The 18,595-nt window shown below is 36.9% G+C and overlaps 1 protein-coding gene across 7 annotated transcripts in view; it reads left to right on the top strand.

Annotated features, from left to right (window-relative positions):
• LOC121327880 (CRACD-like protein) overlaps positions 1 to 18,595 on the top strand; it is a 38,674-nt gene extending 20,079 nt beyond the window's left edge. For 3 of the 7 annotated variants that reach the window (XM_041272183.1, XM_041272182.1, XM_041272180.1), the window contains 11 exons: positions 261 to 298; positions 1,440 to 1,516; positions 3,579 to 3,750; positions 3,857 to 3,992; positions 5,164 to 5,325; positions 6,874 to 6,942; positions 8,750 to 8,983; positions 9,411 to 10,944; positions 15,462 to 15,652; positions 17,309 to 17,450; positions 18,256 to 18,595. In XM_041272183.1, coding sequence (XP_041128117.1) covers positions 1,468 to 1,516; positions 3,579 to 3,750; positions 3,857 to 3,992; positions 5,164 to 5,325; positions 6,874 to 6,942; positions 8,750 to 8,983; positions 9,411 to 10,944; positions 15,462 to 15,652; positions 17,309 to 17,450; positions 18,256 to 18,416 — 2,850 coding nt within the window. In that variant the 5' untranslated portion in view covers positions 261 to 298; positions 1,440 to 1,467 and the 3' untranslated portion in view covers positions 18,417 to 18,595. The remainder of the gene's footprint in view (positions 1 to 260; positions 299 to 1,439; positions 1,517 to 3,578; positions 3,751 to 3,856; positions 3,993 to 5,163; positions 5,326 to 6,873; positions 6,943 to 8,749; positions 8,984 to 9,410; positions 10,945 to 15,461; positions 15,653 to 17,308; positions 17,451 to 18,255) is intronic. The other 4 variants (XM_041272184.1, XM_041272185.1, XM_041272186.1 and 1 more) reach the window with 2 other exon arrangements.

Here is an 18,595-nt window from a genome sequence, read left to right as displayed (position 1 = left end):
CCAGATATAGCTGGAAAACAGCCCAAAGAGATGCTGACAACCATTGAGGCACCAGGTGCAGCATAGATATTTGGGAATACCATCTGTATAATTGACATTTTCCAAGTCAAGTACAAAATCTATTCTTTTCACCGTCATTTTACATGACCACTATCTGGCCACAATAGAACATGTTTCATTTGGGTTTAGCAAGCTACAAAGATTTGTAACTGCCAGTAGCAGCAGTTTTTGGTCTTAAATTGTTTCCTTGTTACTTTCAGGGTCCAGACAATCAGCTAACTGCCCATACTTTGAAAAGGTGAGCCGACCAATCAGAATGCAATATATTTTCAAAATTGTGTAAGACAGAATTCACATCTGGCCACTACAGTATTGCAGAATATTTAAATATTTTATTTTGTGCACATTAAATGCAAATTGGAAATCCAACATGTAACAGCACATGATAATAAAATGTAACACACGTAATACTTGTATTGCAAACACAGCAACGTAGCAAAGGTCAAATATGATGTTGCTAGGCAATGGCTAATGCTTACTGGTAAATAACTAACTTGTTAACACTATCTGAGAGAGAAGTGTTTATGTACAATGGCCCATTTGTTGTCTTGCTTTCATTATATCAGAATCTATTTCTTTATCCTGTTTTTCGTTTATTGGTTTGTGAGAAGGGAACACAGTGTGAACAGAATGATATACTAACCAGGGGGATACACTGTGGTGTAATAGGTTCAGATAGTTAATAACCAGCAAACGTATACCTTCTTGTGTAAAGTGTTTTATTTAAACCTGACAAGGGTAGACTGTACAACTTTCTTCTTAAAACTGATGTAACAAATTGGAGAGACATGTTATTGCCAAATGTTAGGCACTGAAAAATTTAATTAGATATTTTATATAGGCTCTGTTGACCTAAAGGCACATGTATATTTTGGAGAAAACATTGCTTATAGAAACCAATCTTTGTTGTGCAATACAGTATCTTATCAGATCTTAGTTATTGTTTGTTCAACTTAATTTGACCTACACATGAAGATCAGTTCCAATGTAGTTGGCCTTTGAGTATTACAGGTTAAAATGACTTTTGATTGATGGTTAAGCAGTATATTTAAACTGGAAATACAAACAAAAATACTATTAAGAGAAACAAAGTATCAGGTGGTCACATATGGTTTTTTTTTAAGTTCTGTTTGGTGGATTAAATATGGTTTAATATTAACAAATGTTTTCTAATCTATTGTTTTTATTATGGTCACTCACAAAACAACCTGAAACTTGAACATCTTTTTAATGCAAGAGCTATCAAGGAAAGCTTTGTGAATAGGGCCCATAATACAATATGGATAGTTTAAGTAAAATTGTATTTATTGCTGTTGAACTGTACTACTGTATGTATAAAAGTTTAGCTACCCTCAAGATGTTTTTTGGTTTTGTTTCAGTGAGAACAATATTTTGGCTAAAGGCCTAATGGACTCTAAAATGGAGGAAGTTGAAGGATGCAGTGAAGATATTACAGGTAGGAACCTCCCTCCAGAGGTTCTCAAGTCAGATGTGTTGGTGGCCTCAGTGTACAGTACCCCCCTGAATTAACTACTGTACAAAGGAAAGAATGACTAAGAGTAGTTAAACATTTTCTTGTGAGTATTTCAGGCAGAAACAGTACACACAGTTTTTAATAGAATATGGCAAAAGACAGTGACAGCTTTACTGAGGTTTATTTGTGCCTTTTTGTTTAACTGTACACGCGCTTAAAATAAATGTGGAAAAGGGAGCATTGTACAATTTTTAAAAAAAATCGCTTTTGTTTATTGCATTCCTCGTAACAGAAAACTGTGTCACAATAGAAAACAAAATGCTGATTACTAGACATTTACCTTGCAGGTTGGGTCAGTGTTGTGACTGCACAAAATCACGCTGGTGGCTGCAATGGAGAAAAATTGCTTTAGTATATCATGCATCATCTTCTTTTTTTACTGTTATATTTACAGTCAAAGTTAAATAAAAAATGCAATTTTTCATACACTTCTGATAACCTAGCTGGTGTGTAATTTCATAATCACCCTTTCAGCTGCAGTGGTCACTCAAGGTGCTGCCAGCCTGTATTGTACAGTATATCACTCTGCTCTCTAATCTATAAGTATTGTAAATATGTATTCATATTGTGTATGAAAACTATATCAAATGGACTGGCCACTGCTAGGCAATTCACAAGCAATAAACAATGATCCAGAACATGATGCTTGCACTAAAGAAACTGGACCAGAACCAAGAGCACTGGATGTGGAAGCACTAGCAATATTGAAAACAATTCCTTTATCAATCTAAGACAGCAAATCTATAATCCGACTATCCATAAAAGAGGGAACAGAAATTGCTTGCCAATTCTGTTTACATTGGTGAAGCTGAAACACTGGTGTTCCCTTCAAAAGGTGGCTTCCTGCATTCCAGTGCTGTAGGGACTGTACCAGTGGTGAGCAATTAAAGTTTTTATAAACCACCGCCTGTGGCCAGAGTGTTGACCAAAATGTAAACTATAATGTACTACTATAAATGTATTGCAAAGAAGAATCTGTTGAAATCAATTTAATAGATTGTCAAGACAGGAATGTGAAAATGTTCTCCTTCTAGAAAAATACCAGTAGGATACTAATATAATGCTGTATCACCATATTATCCAGAAGAAACCCAAGCAGAATACTTACAGGAGACATCAGCTTTACCAACACTGGTCAGGTTTCCATTTTCTCACGCTATTTTGATATTAACTTTTGGGTTAGTGTGGGTTTCCATGTAGTTTTCTTTTAGCCAGGTACATTCTCCTTCCAAAAGGAAATAACCTAATTAATATAAAATACGGTAGGGTATATTTAAATGTTTTTGCCAAAGCTACTTCCAGCAGCTCTCAGATAGTAAAGGACTGCTTGGTACAGCCTTTAGTTATAGTAGAAAGTTGCGCCATGTTTCATCACAAACAGGATTTTTACTACTGAGTACTTTTGGGCATGTTTCCATGCAAAACAAACTGAGTTTTAGGTCTATTGTATGTTTTTTTTTTTTAGCGTGAGAAGGCGATTTACCCGCCCTTTAAAGTTGTACAATGTTTTAGAAGCACACTTCCTATAGCGTGAGGCATGTGCTTGTCATGTAAGTGCTACGTCACATAAGTCATGGCTGTGGAGATAGAATTTTGAGTTTGTAAACCTAGCCATTGACAACACAATGAATGTGGAACCAATATAGATTCGGAACCACACTGTTACTGATATGGTGCTTTGGTACTTCAATTGATTAACAGTGTGTATATTCTAGCAATGCTGTCCTTGAGCTTCCATTGCACCTTAGTCCAGAACTATTGCATTGTAATTGAAGATCATTTGGAAAGGGCCTTGCCTAATGTGGCAAAATCATTACTTATATGGGAATTAGATTCAGCAAATTCAACTACTTTCTTTAACAATTAAACCAAGTGTTCCTTTAAGTTGAACTATTAGTGTGAGAAGAGTAAGTAGATTTTTTTTCTTTCTTTTGAAACCTAAATTATTTTCCTTTCTTTTTATCAAATGGAAATCCTTTCTCAGGAAAGAAGAAGTCGAAGTTCAAAGCCTTTAAAATCCGTCTGTTCGGTAAAAGAAAGAGGAAGGAGGGCACCGCTTCTGCTTCAAATGGTGGGCTGAAGCAGAGCCAGTCAGCTAGTGATGTCATGGCTCCAGAATCCATGGCAGTCATTTCTGACTCTGAAGATGAACTTGGGTAAAACTTCCCATTGTATTCTGGGGGCTTGTAATGGGCTGGGTGAGAATTAATAGTTTATAGCAAATATGTAATATATGTGTTTTCTAAATATTTATGGTTTCAGGTGTCCAAAAGGTGTTCTGGGTTCAAGAGCTTTGTCCCATGACAGTATCTTCATTCCTGAGGCCACGCCCGAGTCCTCCGTAACAGCACGTGTGTTATCCCAGGAAAATGTGTCTGGGAAGATCAAAGCTTTACAGGTATCTTTTGTTCAAAGAGAACAGAATTCAGATAGTGAGGTCTATTTTATTGATCTAAACAGAACTTCTAACTCCACTTCATGACTGAATTTGAGAAAGTTCTGAGATCAGTCAGCTACTAGGAACTGGGCAAGCTTAGATGGGCCAAAACGCCTCCTCTCATTCATAAGTTTTGCTTCACTGACCACCATATAGACATCACTATTGTCAATGAAGTCAAAGGGGTTATACATTTAGATTGTTAAAATAGACCACAATATTTCTTCACACCTGAATAAATACTGATTAACACTAGAAGCGCCACCTTTTAAATGTGGTGTTTCTGTTATGCAAATGTTTGATTTGATGTTCATAAATAAAACGTTTGAGTTTTATATGATCGTTTGTCTTTCATTATCGTATTACAGCTGTTTAAAAAGCTACCGGTTAAAATGACCGGTTTGCTGTTTCTAGGTAGTTTGAAATTCTGGCACTTACAGTGTTAAAAATAAATAAATCTTCAGTGTTTTCTGACGTAGCAGCTTTGTTCAAGAAACAGATCCTTTTGTTTTCAAATGTTGATCTAAGAGGGGTTGGGTAGCAGATTACTTAGTGCTTATTATGTAGTATTTCACTTTTTATTTTCCAGTATGAATGGCACTGGCTTATAAAATAATGGTCTTGTCTCAGGTGTCCACTAAGAATTCTCCTAGCTCTCTTTCTGTGAGTGCAAAGATTTAAATTAAATTAAATTAAATTAAATTAGAAGCTAGTCCCTCTAAGGTTTGAGATTCATTGACAAGATACTGTTAAGAAGCTAAGTAACTCCCAGAGCTACCTGATTAAGCATAGTAAAAATAGTTTTTATGAGAAAATATTCAACAGAACAGTTATTCAGTCTGTGTAATTTTATTTTGGTAAATAATAAACATTATTTAGAAAGCAGCAATGCACATGCTGAACAACCAGATAGATATGTTAAAATAAACTTTAATGCTACATTATTGTTTTTCCTTTTCCTTTTATAAAATCTGCATCACAAAACAACGTATGTTACACAAAGAATAACAGGTAGCTGTAATGCTTGAAATAGAGGTGCTGTTCCCATGTACTGTTCACAACCAAACTTTTGTATTTTGGGAATTAAATGTGATGGTAATTAAGACCCTTTCATCCTGTTTCATGGTAAAAGTTAAAGCTTCAGCAGAACATCAGACTTGGCCCACCTCCACTGGTGATCCCTGGAAAAAGGAATGAGGACACAGGCGCCAGCTCTGAAGATGATGGACTGCCCAGGAGCCCTCCAGAAATATCTGCAATACCCGAAAGCATGGCGCATGGCAGTGCTGCACAGGTAAGAGCAATACATTCTACTGAAACGTCTTTCTTCTTCCAATGGGCTTTGTTTAAACTTGGCTTGAGAAAGCTCCAGTCTGTGTTTTAATGTCCAACACAATGTTCATAACCTACGAGGAAAGACGAAGTTAATTACCTGTGGCAGTAATTATTTAGTTGTACCTAGCAAGCATATTTAAATAATGAAGGACCTGGTTGAAACGAGTCTCTGGAATGGAATTGACTGGAATGTTAGTGCCACTGATCTAAGGTAATTCCCTCTGTTGTGGGGTATAGTTTAGTTCGGGGGTAAAAGTGACAGCTAGTTAGGCTAGATTTAGAAATCGCAGTTGTATTTATTGTTTTAATATAACAATGTCTCAACTATTTTATGCTCTGATGTTATTTGATGTGCAAGAAAGGTTGAAAGTAAATGGTCAAATATCTCAACCAAAATGCTGTCAGCGAAAGGTAAACAGTATTACACTTTGCAGCTTGCCTCGGAATAATGCTTAATTGTAATATGGTTATGTGAGATTCATGACGTTTATAAAGAAAATTGTTAACCCTCCTATTATGTTTAGAATGTAGGTACGTTTGTTAGGCTTGCTTTTTCTCACAGTTCTAAGCATGGTAAATTTTCCTTTCAGTAGCTCACCACCAAATCTGTAGGATGTGAAGAAGTTGTCACACGTGACATTATGACTTTGGAGTGCTTGAGTCATTTCCAACACTACTTGGATCTCTACACTCCAACTAACAAAAGTAACCCGGGTCATAAATCACTTCTGACTAGCTATGTTCAGTTATGCTTCGTCTCTTCCCATCAAAATATCTTCTGAATTCTAAGTTTGTAATTTCCAGTATTATATTTTTGATTGCTGGTAGTATCAAAAGATCAAATGCTGATGCTATATCATGAATGTTCTAAAAAAAAAAAAAAAAAACATATCACAGTTCTTATTTTCTGTTTTTAAGTTTGTGAAACCAACCTAGGAAATATTATATATGGGTAAAAAAAAAAGTTAAATTTAAGGTCAGAAAAGTTTTTTTTTTTTTTTTTTTAATCAATTTTTTTCTTTTTATATTTGATGTTATTGGTACAGCTGAGTATAAATACTTTTCATCTAGTCTCTGCTCACTCATAATAGCTGTTCCAAATCTGTTTGCTCAGTTATCAATGTAGTAATGAAAAAGACACGACTGAACTTGGACCTTTCTTTACTTTGACTTAAGCTATGAGTGTAGAAGCAGTGTTGCTGTTGGTGTATGCTCATTGGCTACAAACCGTAATTTATTGGTGTATACATTCAAAGTGTAATACAGTGTAGCAGTGTTTGATTACATTTCTGGATGATTGCGATCCCTGTCACGTCATGCATATACTCTTGCTTTTGCTTTTTAACATTTAATTACTTTCCTTTTCATACAAACCCTGCCAGTATATTTAACTGTGTTGTGTTTTTATGTTTACTAACCATCTTGAAATTGTATGTGATTTTGTGCTGGTAACCCATTGTTTTCTTTGTCACCTTTGACTGAAACTGTTCCTAATTCCATCCCACAGTTCAGTGATACTTACAGACATCTTAGCTCTTTGAGTTTAACTGGGACAGGCAGTGAAGACGAAGAGCAGGTAATTCTGATGCATCCAGTTCATACAAAAAACGACGCAGAATTCGAGTCAAACTAGGATATGTAAAGATGTGATCTGAAATTGAAAAGGCTGTGCCCTCAAATTGAAATGACCTGTCTTTATCACCACTGACTTAAAGTGATTGTAGCTAACAAAATAATTCTATAACACCATGCTCATCCATTCACTACATATAGAAATAGCCAAAAGTTTAGCATCACCTATAATTGTAGGATTGAGACATACATTAGTGAGTGTGTGTGTGTGTGTGTGTGTGTGTGTGTAAAATGCAATTTATTTGTAGTTACAACTTTTAGAACTACCAATCCCATTTGACACAAATATGCATTTTTCAGTATAGAGCTATGGCCAAAAGCTTTACATCACCTAGAATGTTTGCATTGAGATAATTAAAATTTATATATATATATATATATATATATATATATATATATATATATATATATATATATATATGAACATAATTTAGTTATTTTATTTAACATCTTGTAATCAAAGAAACTATAAATTTGTATTGCAAAAGGGTACCAGAAGCCATAATAGTACTATAGTATTTCATGTTAGATTTCAAAATGTCGCATTTTTACATTTTTGTCAGTTTTTCGTTAAGTATTGGAAAACTACAAAGCGGTGTATAATTCAGTATGTTAAGTTAACATGATTCAGCAGGTTTCATTTGACTTTATGAAGTAAAATGTGTTCATTCTATAAGGTGATGCAAGACGTTTGACCATAACTGTAGGTATAAAATTAGTAGTTTTTAAGAAAATCTTTTTTAGCAAAGAAAAACATATATGTGGTTTTACAATTAGGTTAAAGAAATATATGTTTGCAAACCTTGTGAGCCAATGTGTTGACAGGAAATGTAGAATGAACCATGTTTCTTCTACAATGTTGACTCGACTTTCATGGGACACCTTTCTACATCATACTATAATCTGTAAAAAATGTAAAACCAATGAGATGCTTGTATTCATGTTAATTCCATCAATAGCAGGTGACTCACTAATGTTACCACCTTTATCAGTGTTTAACAATATTGGTTACAGTGTACAGTAGGGCAGTGTATTTGTGCATTATCAAGTTTTTTCATGTATTTCTACTAGTCATACACAGTCAAAACAAATAAAAAGGTAAATTGACATTAAAGGGTTATTGGAACAGCATAGTTTACAATTCATATAATTTATTTGGCAGACAAGAAAGCCAAGCACTGTTTCGCATTGTGTTCTGGATCTCCCAGTTCTTGCCTGAATGTATTTACTCACTACTAACACTCACACATGTAAAAAAAAAACAGCACTGACTAAGAAGCACAATTTAAAATATCCCAGTGGCTCTACATTGTTTAGTTTCTGTAATATGTCTTTTTTGGGAAATGGTACAACAAAGAAATGAAAGGCATTATACAAACAGTATGTCTGAATGTTTGTACATGACTGAAACAGCAGTGTAAAATAAATGTAATGTAAGATTAAACGGAATATATGAAATGCTTGTCATTGCAAAATATGTGAATATAGTATACATTTAAAAAGTAATTCCTTGTCATTACATCACAGTGGAAAATAGAACATAAAGTTCCTTTGAGTTAACTAAACATTGGAGGATAAGTTATTCAGTAGTGATTGAAAGTTATGTAATTGCAAAAGAAAAAATCGAGAGACTTGTGTTTTGCATCAGATGTACTGTATAAAGCGTATATTTCAATAGTCAAGGATGTGGTTATTGAGAAGAAAACTTTGTATTTATCATGCTTTTATTTTCTTGTTGTTGTTTATTTCAGGTCTCTTCTGAACCATCATCCAGAGCTCTCTCTCCAGTCACTAAAACCAACTACAGGACCTCAAGCCCTCTGTCACCCACTGTTCAGACCTCCAGTAGATGCACCTCCCCTGTCGTGGACTTCAGCTCTCCTCCTGAGTTCTCCGCCTGTTTGGACAATTCTGCTGCCAAACACCGTCTTTCAGTAAAACCAAGAAACCAGAGAGCTGGAGCCAAAGGGAGAGGCCAACCCTCTGTAAGATCCCAGTCCATTCATTTATGAATAACTGTGAAGCCTTTCTTATTGGCTTCATGTTTTAAAATGTTATGCAATGATCTGGCCTTTCAATGCTGTCTGCTCTATATGGAGCCCACAAAGTATAAATCCTCAGACCGCAGTAAACTTATACAAATCTGGCCACTTTCTTTCTTACTCAAAATTGGACGGCCTAAATTTTAGCAATGAAGAAAAAGCAGTACAACAGCTGTATTGTGTAGTGTAGTGTAAAGCTCAATCAACAGCCATTTAAGTATGCAGTAGCATGGCAGAATTAGGACATAGTGGAATCAGTACAAAGCAATGGCAGTATAATAATGCAAACAGCATGCAATATATATATATATATATATATATTATAGTTAATGTTTGATTTTAGCAGTAATTCAGTTTTTTGTCCTTGCAGAACGTACACAGACCCCGTTGTGAGAGCCTGAATGAGTTGGACTATACCCTGTTAGAAAAAGAAGAAAATGAGCCCCAAGAAATAATAAGATGCTATTCATATTCCAGCCAAGTGTCTAGGACAGGGATTTTAACTGCTCTGCTCAATAAAAAGCCTACAGTGGTCAAGGCATCTGACACAGTAATGGAACAGCAGACTGAGAAGATTACAGAGCCAACAGAAAAGGAGAGTGCCCTTTGCTTACTGCGTAATTCTTCAAGTTCTGACAATAACCAGGCGTTATCGCCAGATTCCAGTACAACACGGGAGCTGAATCCTGTGACTGTGCATGCTAAAGTTGAAACAAACTTCTTAAAACTTGATAAAACAGTACCAGTAAAACCTGTAAGCATACAAACAACACAGAGTAAGGACTTGATTAAAGAGATCTTAAATACAGGTGCAGGTGCACATACTGCTACATTACAAGTAAGAGAGGATACTGAGAATTTCCAAATGCTAGATATGAATATTGGTGATAACACCTTAAGAGATGTTCCCAAATCAGAAGCAAGTAGTATGATTTGTTCTGTGAACATGACAGAAAGTATAACCAGGTACACACAAGATCTGTACAATGTGGCACAATCAGAAACCCACACTAAGGAGCTGCCTTCAGCTTCCTCAAGGACAGTTAATAGCCTGCATTCAAAAGACTCAATGAAAAATCACAAATTATCTCCCCTGAAAATGAAATCATTGCCTGAGGAATTGCCACAGAACAAGCAATCTTCAGAGCCTGCTAAAAAACCGATTGACAGTATTCCAACTGCTGAAAAAGAACAAGTCATTACAGTACCTGCCAATATAGTTAGGGGGGCTGATGTCAAGCCCTTATCTCAGCAGTCATCATTTAAGAAAATGAATGCTGGGTCGTTCCAGTTTTCTATTTCATCCGCCTGGGGTCGTCCAAGAATGAGCAGCTTCACAGGGGCAGAGCAAACAGAGATAAAGAAGGATGATTTTCAGGGGAGTACATCGTCCCATTCTAAACCCAATCCTGTTGTCGGGGTGGAGAAGGAAGAGACACCTCCTAAAGTAGCAAAGGAGTCTTGTGAAATCACTAGCAAAAAGCCTGAGGACTCTGTCGTTGCTGCAGTAGGGAAAGACAGCCAAGGAGAGGATAATGAAGAGAAGTCTCCCTTTGGCATTAAACTTCGCTCTACTTCGTTATCCCTGAGATACAGAGAGGGATCTCATCCCGACTTCAGTGTGAAACGTCATAGTGCAGAGGTATCCACACTCATGGACACAGATAACTTCACCGGGCTCCCTACTGGTGGGAAAGCAGAGGACCCAAAGCCATCGGATGTCCTTGGTAGCCCTTTTAAAGACAATGGGAAAATCAAGGCCAAATCCTCTGAGCAGCTCAATGTAAAACCCCCCTTACTGAGGAAACCTATGTTGCAAAGTGCTGGCATGACAGATCTGTCTTCAGTCACAACCAAGAGTGAAAATACAGAAGGGGAAAGATTGAGTTTTCATAAAAACAGTGGTAAGACCTGCTGTAATGTATGTTTTAACTGACTACAGAAAATTATAATGAGTGATGTAGTTTTTCTTCTGTGGTAGGAGCCCTGTATTACTTCCCAGAAGGGTTGGGCAAACTAGTTTTAATAAAAAAAAATACAAGGTGGATTGTCACTTTCTAAGTGTAGCTGCAGTATTTTGAGACAGTCTATGTGTAGAAAAGGTGCTCTAATACTTCATATATGGACTGGCTAACACTCAGTTGTGACTAATCAGAACCTGGACCATTATCACTCCCTGTCGTAGTTGTATGAAATGCTGTATTATTTGCTTTGTTTAATAAGGAGGTGTCAGGATGTGAGTGGTGCATGGATAAAAGGAAATGTCCAAGCAGTGCTTTAAAGTGTAAAACGTTCTTGGTTTATTTCACACTTAACTAATAATCCAACCCTATACCAACAATGGTATAGGGCAAGTGTTCACGGTTGATTTCAGTCCCAAGTACAATTATAATACTCCTGTAACCACAATCCTTCGTGCGCAAAAAATGTGCTCTTCAGTGCAGGACGTGATGCGTGCGCAGTGCAGTGAGGGTAGTGCTCAAGGTGGGGTGCTGGCTCTGTGGCTGCAGCTCCTAGATCTCAATCCTCCACTGCAAGACAAACAACATTTAACAACAAAAACACCAAACACACAGTGCTCCAGCTCAGGTTTCATATCCAGCGTAATGGCCGTACTCACGTATGTGTGTCCCCTCTGTACTACCAGAAGTCCTCCCCACGATCAGCCTGGTGCCCTGGCTTATCCAATCACTGCCTGCCTCGCAGAAATAGAGTCATTCTGCATGCGCGCAGGTACGTGCTTCATCCAAGAGGGCTGACTTCCGGTTTCCACCAAGCAACGAGTCTGCCAGTCGAGGGGAAGCATACCACCAACCTTACACAGCGCCTTTTCTGGTCAGGAGGGAGATTTACAGCTAATAGCCTTGCTCTGTCACAGGTGGTCATACCGTACAAGAAAATGTAATCATTTTCCTGTACACAGTTTGATAAAAGAACAGAGAAAACAGAATTATCTAATAGAAATTAATGTTTTTTAATGTTGGGCCTATTTTCAGAGTCATGTTTATTCTAGTGAAAGCAAGTTAATGGAAACCCTTCCCTTGTTTCTTTGTGTGAACAGTTGTTTCCTGCCAAAAGCTGGATAGTTTACAATGTCTTTAGAAAGATTCTAATTTCCCAGTCAATTTGCGTTAATGAGATCATTGACAGAGAATGCAATCATCTGGTAACACAGAAATCCAGACGCTCATACGCTTGCTTTTGTGTTGGGAAGATTAAATCAAAACATTAGTTGAGGTTAATGAGTGTATCTGGGGATTATATGGTGTCTGTCTTGCTACATATATCGAGAGAACGGCTTATCCTTTTATAATGAAAATCAGTTTTTTGAGTGTACCAGACTATGGAAGAACCTTTCTGTCTGTCTGCCTATATGTCACACTAAGTTGTTGCATTTAAACCTAGAGAAATGCTTATTCAGCTGTGATAAAACTTTATATTTACAGCCTGGGTGGGCAACAAATGTCACAGAAATTTTGGTTTTGAAATTGATACATTACAGATTTTGTATCCTGACGGTGAGATGAGGTTAAAAGCTGTATGACTAGCTCTGTTTTGCACTGTGCTTCAGGTGCTTGCTTGTGGTGTGTGTAGTCGCCAGTTCTCAATATAACTGGCATAACCTCTCTAGACATATATTCCACACTTTTTGCAATATAGCCTAACATTTTATTTCTATACCATTGTTACACATATCATAGATTTGTATGCCCAATATGCAATATTTACATTTTTTAACATTCAAATTAGTTTGCCAAATCCCTTTAATTATCTGGACCACTACTTCCCCAAATTTAACAATATTGCCTTTTGTATCTTGATCCAAGTAATTTATATTAATGAGAAACAGTAAGGGTCCAAATACAGACTCTTGTAAGGTCCACCAGTCTGATTTTACACGCCTGATAATTGCTCTCATCTTTCTGTTTAACTGTTTGGTTAAACCAAATAATCTGCTATTAATCTTTCAGTTTAGTATACAGACATATTTTAATTAGCCTGCCATGAAAGGGACATTGGTCTTCAGTTACAATTAAAACTTAATGACTTCAGTGCTTAGAGGGATTTAACTTTTTCCATCCTTTGTTTTCAATGCTAACCAGTTTAGTTTGATATTGACAAGAAAACATGTTAATGATCATACCATCTCAGTCCAAATAAAACAAGTTCATATGTTCAAAACAGGTTCCCCCATAGTGTCACATCAGCAAACATTTCAGCAAGTTCTGCATTTTATAAAAAGCTTGAAAAAATGGGGTTAGCCACAGGCCAAACTCGGCAACCTCCCCAGCTGGCAAATTTAGGGGGATGGTAAAAAAACACAAACATTAAAGCAAGGAATCTGCATTATGTGAGAACCAGAGGAAATTGCTTTATGGAGAAGCTGTCAGAACAAAACCTTTGGTAAGTTAATAATTTCAACTTATGTGAATTTACAGTATTTTGACAGTAAATAGCAGTGCTAATAAAATGTGTTCAATTCCGATCTCTGAAGTCCTGAATCAATTAATACAAAAATAAAAATCTGAATTTTGCCTGTCACATCACATTGGCAATAGTACTAACCTGGAAATAGATATGAAATTCAACTTAAATGGAATCCGTCTCAGATATTCAGTGGTAAAACTGCTTTAGCCAAGCTACTGTCATTTTTCTACTTACACTTGTCATTATTACTGGGGTGACCAGTTGGCTCTCTGTCTATGATGAGACTCCCATCCTCACTGTACTGTATTTTCTGTTTGTTGATTTGCTGTGCATACAGATGGTGTTTGCTGCCTTCATGTTTAATAATCGCCTAAGTTCTTACCCCTAAAAAAAAAAAATGTATGGATTGGGACTTGTGCACATATTCTAAACGCATGAAGTTAGTTTAATTACAGTGCTGTGTGTAATTAGTCTGACAGTATTGACAGTAATGCACAAAGAGCGATAGCACAGTACAAGCTGAATCAAAAACCTGTTGATTTTAAAAACTAAATAAAATAATCATTATCTGACTGATGTAAGGGTGCCATGCTAGACTTTGCTTAGGGTGGCAAGTTGCCAAGCACCAGCTCTGGTTGGACACAGCTATTATTTGCAAATGTGCTTTTAACAAGCCAGGCCCCAACAAGTAACAGCCCCACTGTTGTTGAACTTGTGTTTCAGCTGGTCAGCGCTGTGCTTCTACATGCTGGTAATCGAAGTGGAACACAGAATAGGGACCAAAGTCTAGTTGCCTTCTGTGTCAAGCCTTTTGTGTCTTTCATAAAAAAACGTTTTTTCTTTATTGGTTCACCGATGGTTTCCAACGTCAAAGCAAACCTGTTTGAAGGCACTTTATATTGCTCTATTTGTTTTGGTTTCTTTGTTTTTTTTTAATAATATAGTAAGTGTGGTATAGTGTAGTTTAAGAGAATTCTACTCCCTTGAAGGTCACGAGGCAGGCCACCTGTTGTCAGGGTTTACCTTTAATCTTTAAGATAAAGGGACACTAACCTTCTCTGGGGAAGACGTCTCAACCAGTTACTGTCAGACAGTGAAATCTAACAGCTTCAAGCAGAAGTATTTCAAATTTCTCTTGGGCTGATTATTAAACTGTGAGGTAATACCTAATGAATATGGTACAGTAAAGCTATAACAAAATACTACTGTCTTAATGCATTAAGGTTCGTTTCTGTGAGCCTTTGCATTCGAATGTAAAATATATACACATAAATACGATACCCAGTTATAATGCCTGAAGATTTTATGGACATTAAAACATGCACAGTATTAGTAATAAACAAACAGAAAACTGCTGTGGCCCAGCTTATATGCTCTGCTACTGTTTAGGGTACACTTTAACTCATTTTAAAAATGTTTAACCATCATATTATCATATCAGCAGAACTCATTTGAAAGCGTTATGACCTGTTTAGTCTAGTAAAAATAAAAAAAATAAAAACTATAACAAAAAATAATAATAATAATAATAATAATAATAATAATAATAATAATAATAATAATGCAACAGAGCAACTTTATTAGCTTAACACGGTATAAACTATGCCTTTGTTATTGAACTCAATGGGAATGGCAACCTGTATTTGCTCAACATAAGCGGCAAAAAACCCTGGCTGGTGTAAGTGGTGGATATTGTAGCTACATTTGCTGCTTATAAAGCCATGAAATAATTTCCTAATAGTCTTTTATAGATGATCCTCTTTTACATAACCTGATTAGCAGTAATCAGAGACTACCTTACCTAGGTTAACATGGGGTAGTTCAAGATTAGCGCTTTGGGGTCTTTGAAATCAGCATTAAGCTTTTACTCTCAGGAAAATGATGTAAAATGTTGAAGTACATAGTATGAATATGTGATTAAATCCCAGTCCCTTTAATATAATTGTATCCTGAATATGTATTACATTCCATGTTTACTTCCTTTGGATTACAGAAAAAGGAACTCTCACAAAGAGCATGTCAGAGGTGACTAAAGAGACTGCAGCTGACGCCAAGCCTGCATGGATCAACATGGCCAGACTGAAACAAAGAGGATACCAAGAGCAGCATCATAGTACGAGCAAAGAAGAAAAATACCCAATCCCAGAAGTGAAGCCTGACAAAGTAAAACAAGGAGAGGCGAAGGTAGCAACTCACTGTGATGCCTGCTCTCTACAGGCAAAAACACTTGTCCAGTTGTGTTTATGTTGGTTTTTCAGTGCATTGTAGAAACCCTTGAATTATGGGGCTAATGAAGAGGTTAGTCTGAATTCAGGGTGCCATAGAAATCATGTCTTAAAGGGATAGTTTTATACACGTCTACATTTTCTGAACATTTAATCGCTTACTTGTTCAATATCCTATTATTTGTGTTTAATTACTGCCCTGCTTAGATAATATGAATTATGAATGTCAGAAATTTTGATAATTGTGGTTGTATAAAGGACAGGTAAGAAAATAAACACAGTACTGCCACTATTTGTGCAAAATATAGTTCAGCAGAGGGTGGCACAGTGGTGTAGTGGTTAGCACTGCTGCATCACAGCAACAGGGTCCTGGGTTCAAATCTGGCCGGGGGGGGAGGGTCATCTGTATGTGGAGTTTGCATGTTCTCCCCGTGTTCACGTGGGTTTCCTCCCACAGGCCAAAGACATGCTGGTTAGGTTGACTGGTCACTCTAAATTCACCTCAGTGTGAGTGTGGTGCTCTGCAATGGACTGGCATCCCATCCAGGGGGTAGTCCTGCCTTGTGCCCTGTGTATGTCAGGTTAGTCTCTGGCTCACTGCAACCCTGTTAAGGGTTAAGTGGTTATTGATAATGGATGGATGGTTCAGTAGGTGCAATAGCCTTTGCAGATTGATATTTCTAGTCCTACATTGTGTCTAAAAGGATAATGATCAAGAAGAGTTTAATGAAATTGAGTCATTTATTGATTGATGCCGGGTCTCCTAGTTATTGTCAAGTGTCATTTGACAGTCGCAAACTAGGACATCAGTATGACACAGAGCTGTATGTCTCGCAGTGCTTTCATACACATGCTGTTTTAACCCCTGTGCTTTGACCCATTCCTTTAAATAAACACATGCACACGAATTCATTATCTCACCTGGCCAACTGAAATTTAAACCAGACCAACCAGCCCTGGCAGTACTAGGACTTTTAATACTGATTTTAAACACAGAAATTAATAATTAATCAAACTATTTATTCCACATTATTAAAACCAGGCTATTACTCACAGAGTCAGTAATAATGGTGCATTGGGGAGTGGACTTGGCAAGTTACAGGATGCAAAATAAACAATAAAATTACTTTATTACAATAAAATGATCACCATCAGCTCCCACTGCTACTTGCCATTTATCAGATAGAGCACTTACTACCAAATGCCAGCATGATATTTGCCACCCCCACCAACATACATGTTCATTTAAAATATATTGGGATGGTTTTTAAGCACTTGCACATAGTCCAATATGAATGGGATAAAACTAATGAGAAACACTTTGGTTGCAAAGTTGCAGTTGCAGAGTTGCAGGAAGGAACAATTGAATTACAGCTCTGAGTAGCTTTTTGCTAGCTGTATATGGTTAGAAATATTTCAAAGGTTGTGATGCAAATTTACTATACCAATACATGCATAAAACAGTACCCACATTTACTTAATGAGACCCATAGAGGGCAATTATCACAACTGTAGTGCTGGATTATTATTATTATTATTATTATTATTATTATTATTATTATTATTATTATTATTATTCTTTTTCCATGCATGCATTTCTTCATTTATTTTTTAGCAAGAAACATTACAATCTGAAGTCCGGGTCGACAGAGTTCTTTCTCCCACCCAGCGGAGAGCCACACTGGATCACAGGCAGGACGTCACGATGGAGTGGAAACATCCTCTGTCCACTCAAACCACTGCACTACCCACAGCAGGTACTGTATGACACAACACCAAACAGTTATACATACTCGAATACAGCATGTATTGCTAGGGGCTCATTATTAAACAACCTAGCTTTTTTCATGCAAGAGTGTAGATACATTTTTCTTTATATACTTGCATGCCAGCACTGGTACACAAGCCCTTGTTAAGAAACTACACTATGCACCTGACCAGACTTAACTTTATGTTTAATATGCAATTGAAAGGTAACAGTTTTTTTTTTAATTGGTTATGTTCTTAATGAATGTAATATATGAATTTAATATGAGTTGTTTAAACAGAGCTGTTCAGTTTACTGCAGAGGTTTACATGTTTACAAAGAAAGTATGGCAGCCGTACCACTGAGGTAACCTTCTACCAGTGTCTCAGAATATTGTAGCACCCCTAGTGCTATCATTGCCATTATCATTACTAAGCACTGAACACTTGGCTGTCTTAAACAGATTCAAATTGGTTTTATTTTTGTGTTCTGCAAGTTTGTTGACATGCAATACCTGTCCTTTAAGAACCAACTCTTGACTAAGTCTTGGGGTCAATGTGCTAATAGGAAGCGGGCGGGCACTAAAGGGCCAATGGCCTCCTCTCTTTGCTAACGTTGCCTTGATAAGGTAGTCCAGGGTTAGGGCTAATTGGTGTCTGTGAAACCGGACAATCAGTTTTAAAGTTACAATACATTTTGAGTTGTTACATGAAAATTGTGAGACTATTTTGTTGTTGGCCTTGTATGTAAAACATGTAACTTTCTGTTCAGCATGAAGGATTAACCAGAATTATTGCTTGTGTTTTGATGTGCAGAAGGGGTTCCATCAACAGTCATACTAATAAGCACGGATAAAGAAGGAAAACCCCAACTGAGCAAGGACCTGCCAGTGCCTACTGCAGAAGCTGGTCAGCCTCCATGGATGGAGCTTGCGAAGAAGAAGTCCCAGGCATGGAATGACATTTCTATGGATTAAAAGATCCACATCCTCAGAATTGTACCACCTATTATACATGGCACAGAGACACACACTGCAGTATCACAAACATTTCATTGGTGAGCAGTTTAATGTCAGTAGCATGTGAAGAACTGATTCCATTAAATGAACTGCTTCTTAGAGGGTGAAGTGCAATAGTTTTGCTGTATGTTAACCGT

This window comes from Polyodon spathula, chromosome 15 (genome assembly GCF_017654505.1).
Source record: "Polyodon spathula isolate WHYD16114869_AA chromosome 15, ASM1765450v1, whole genome shotgun sequence".
Classification (NCBI taxonomy): Eukaryota; Metazoa; Chordata; class Actinopteri; order Acipenseriformes; family Polyodontidae; genus Polyodon; species Polyodon spathula.
The sequence above is the reverse complement of the archived record's forward strand: the minus strand, read 5'-3'. Positions and strand labels throughout refer to the sequence as shown.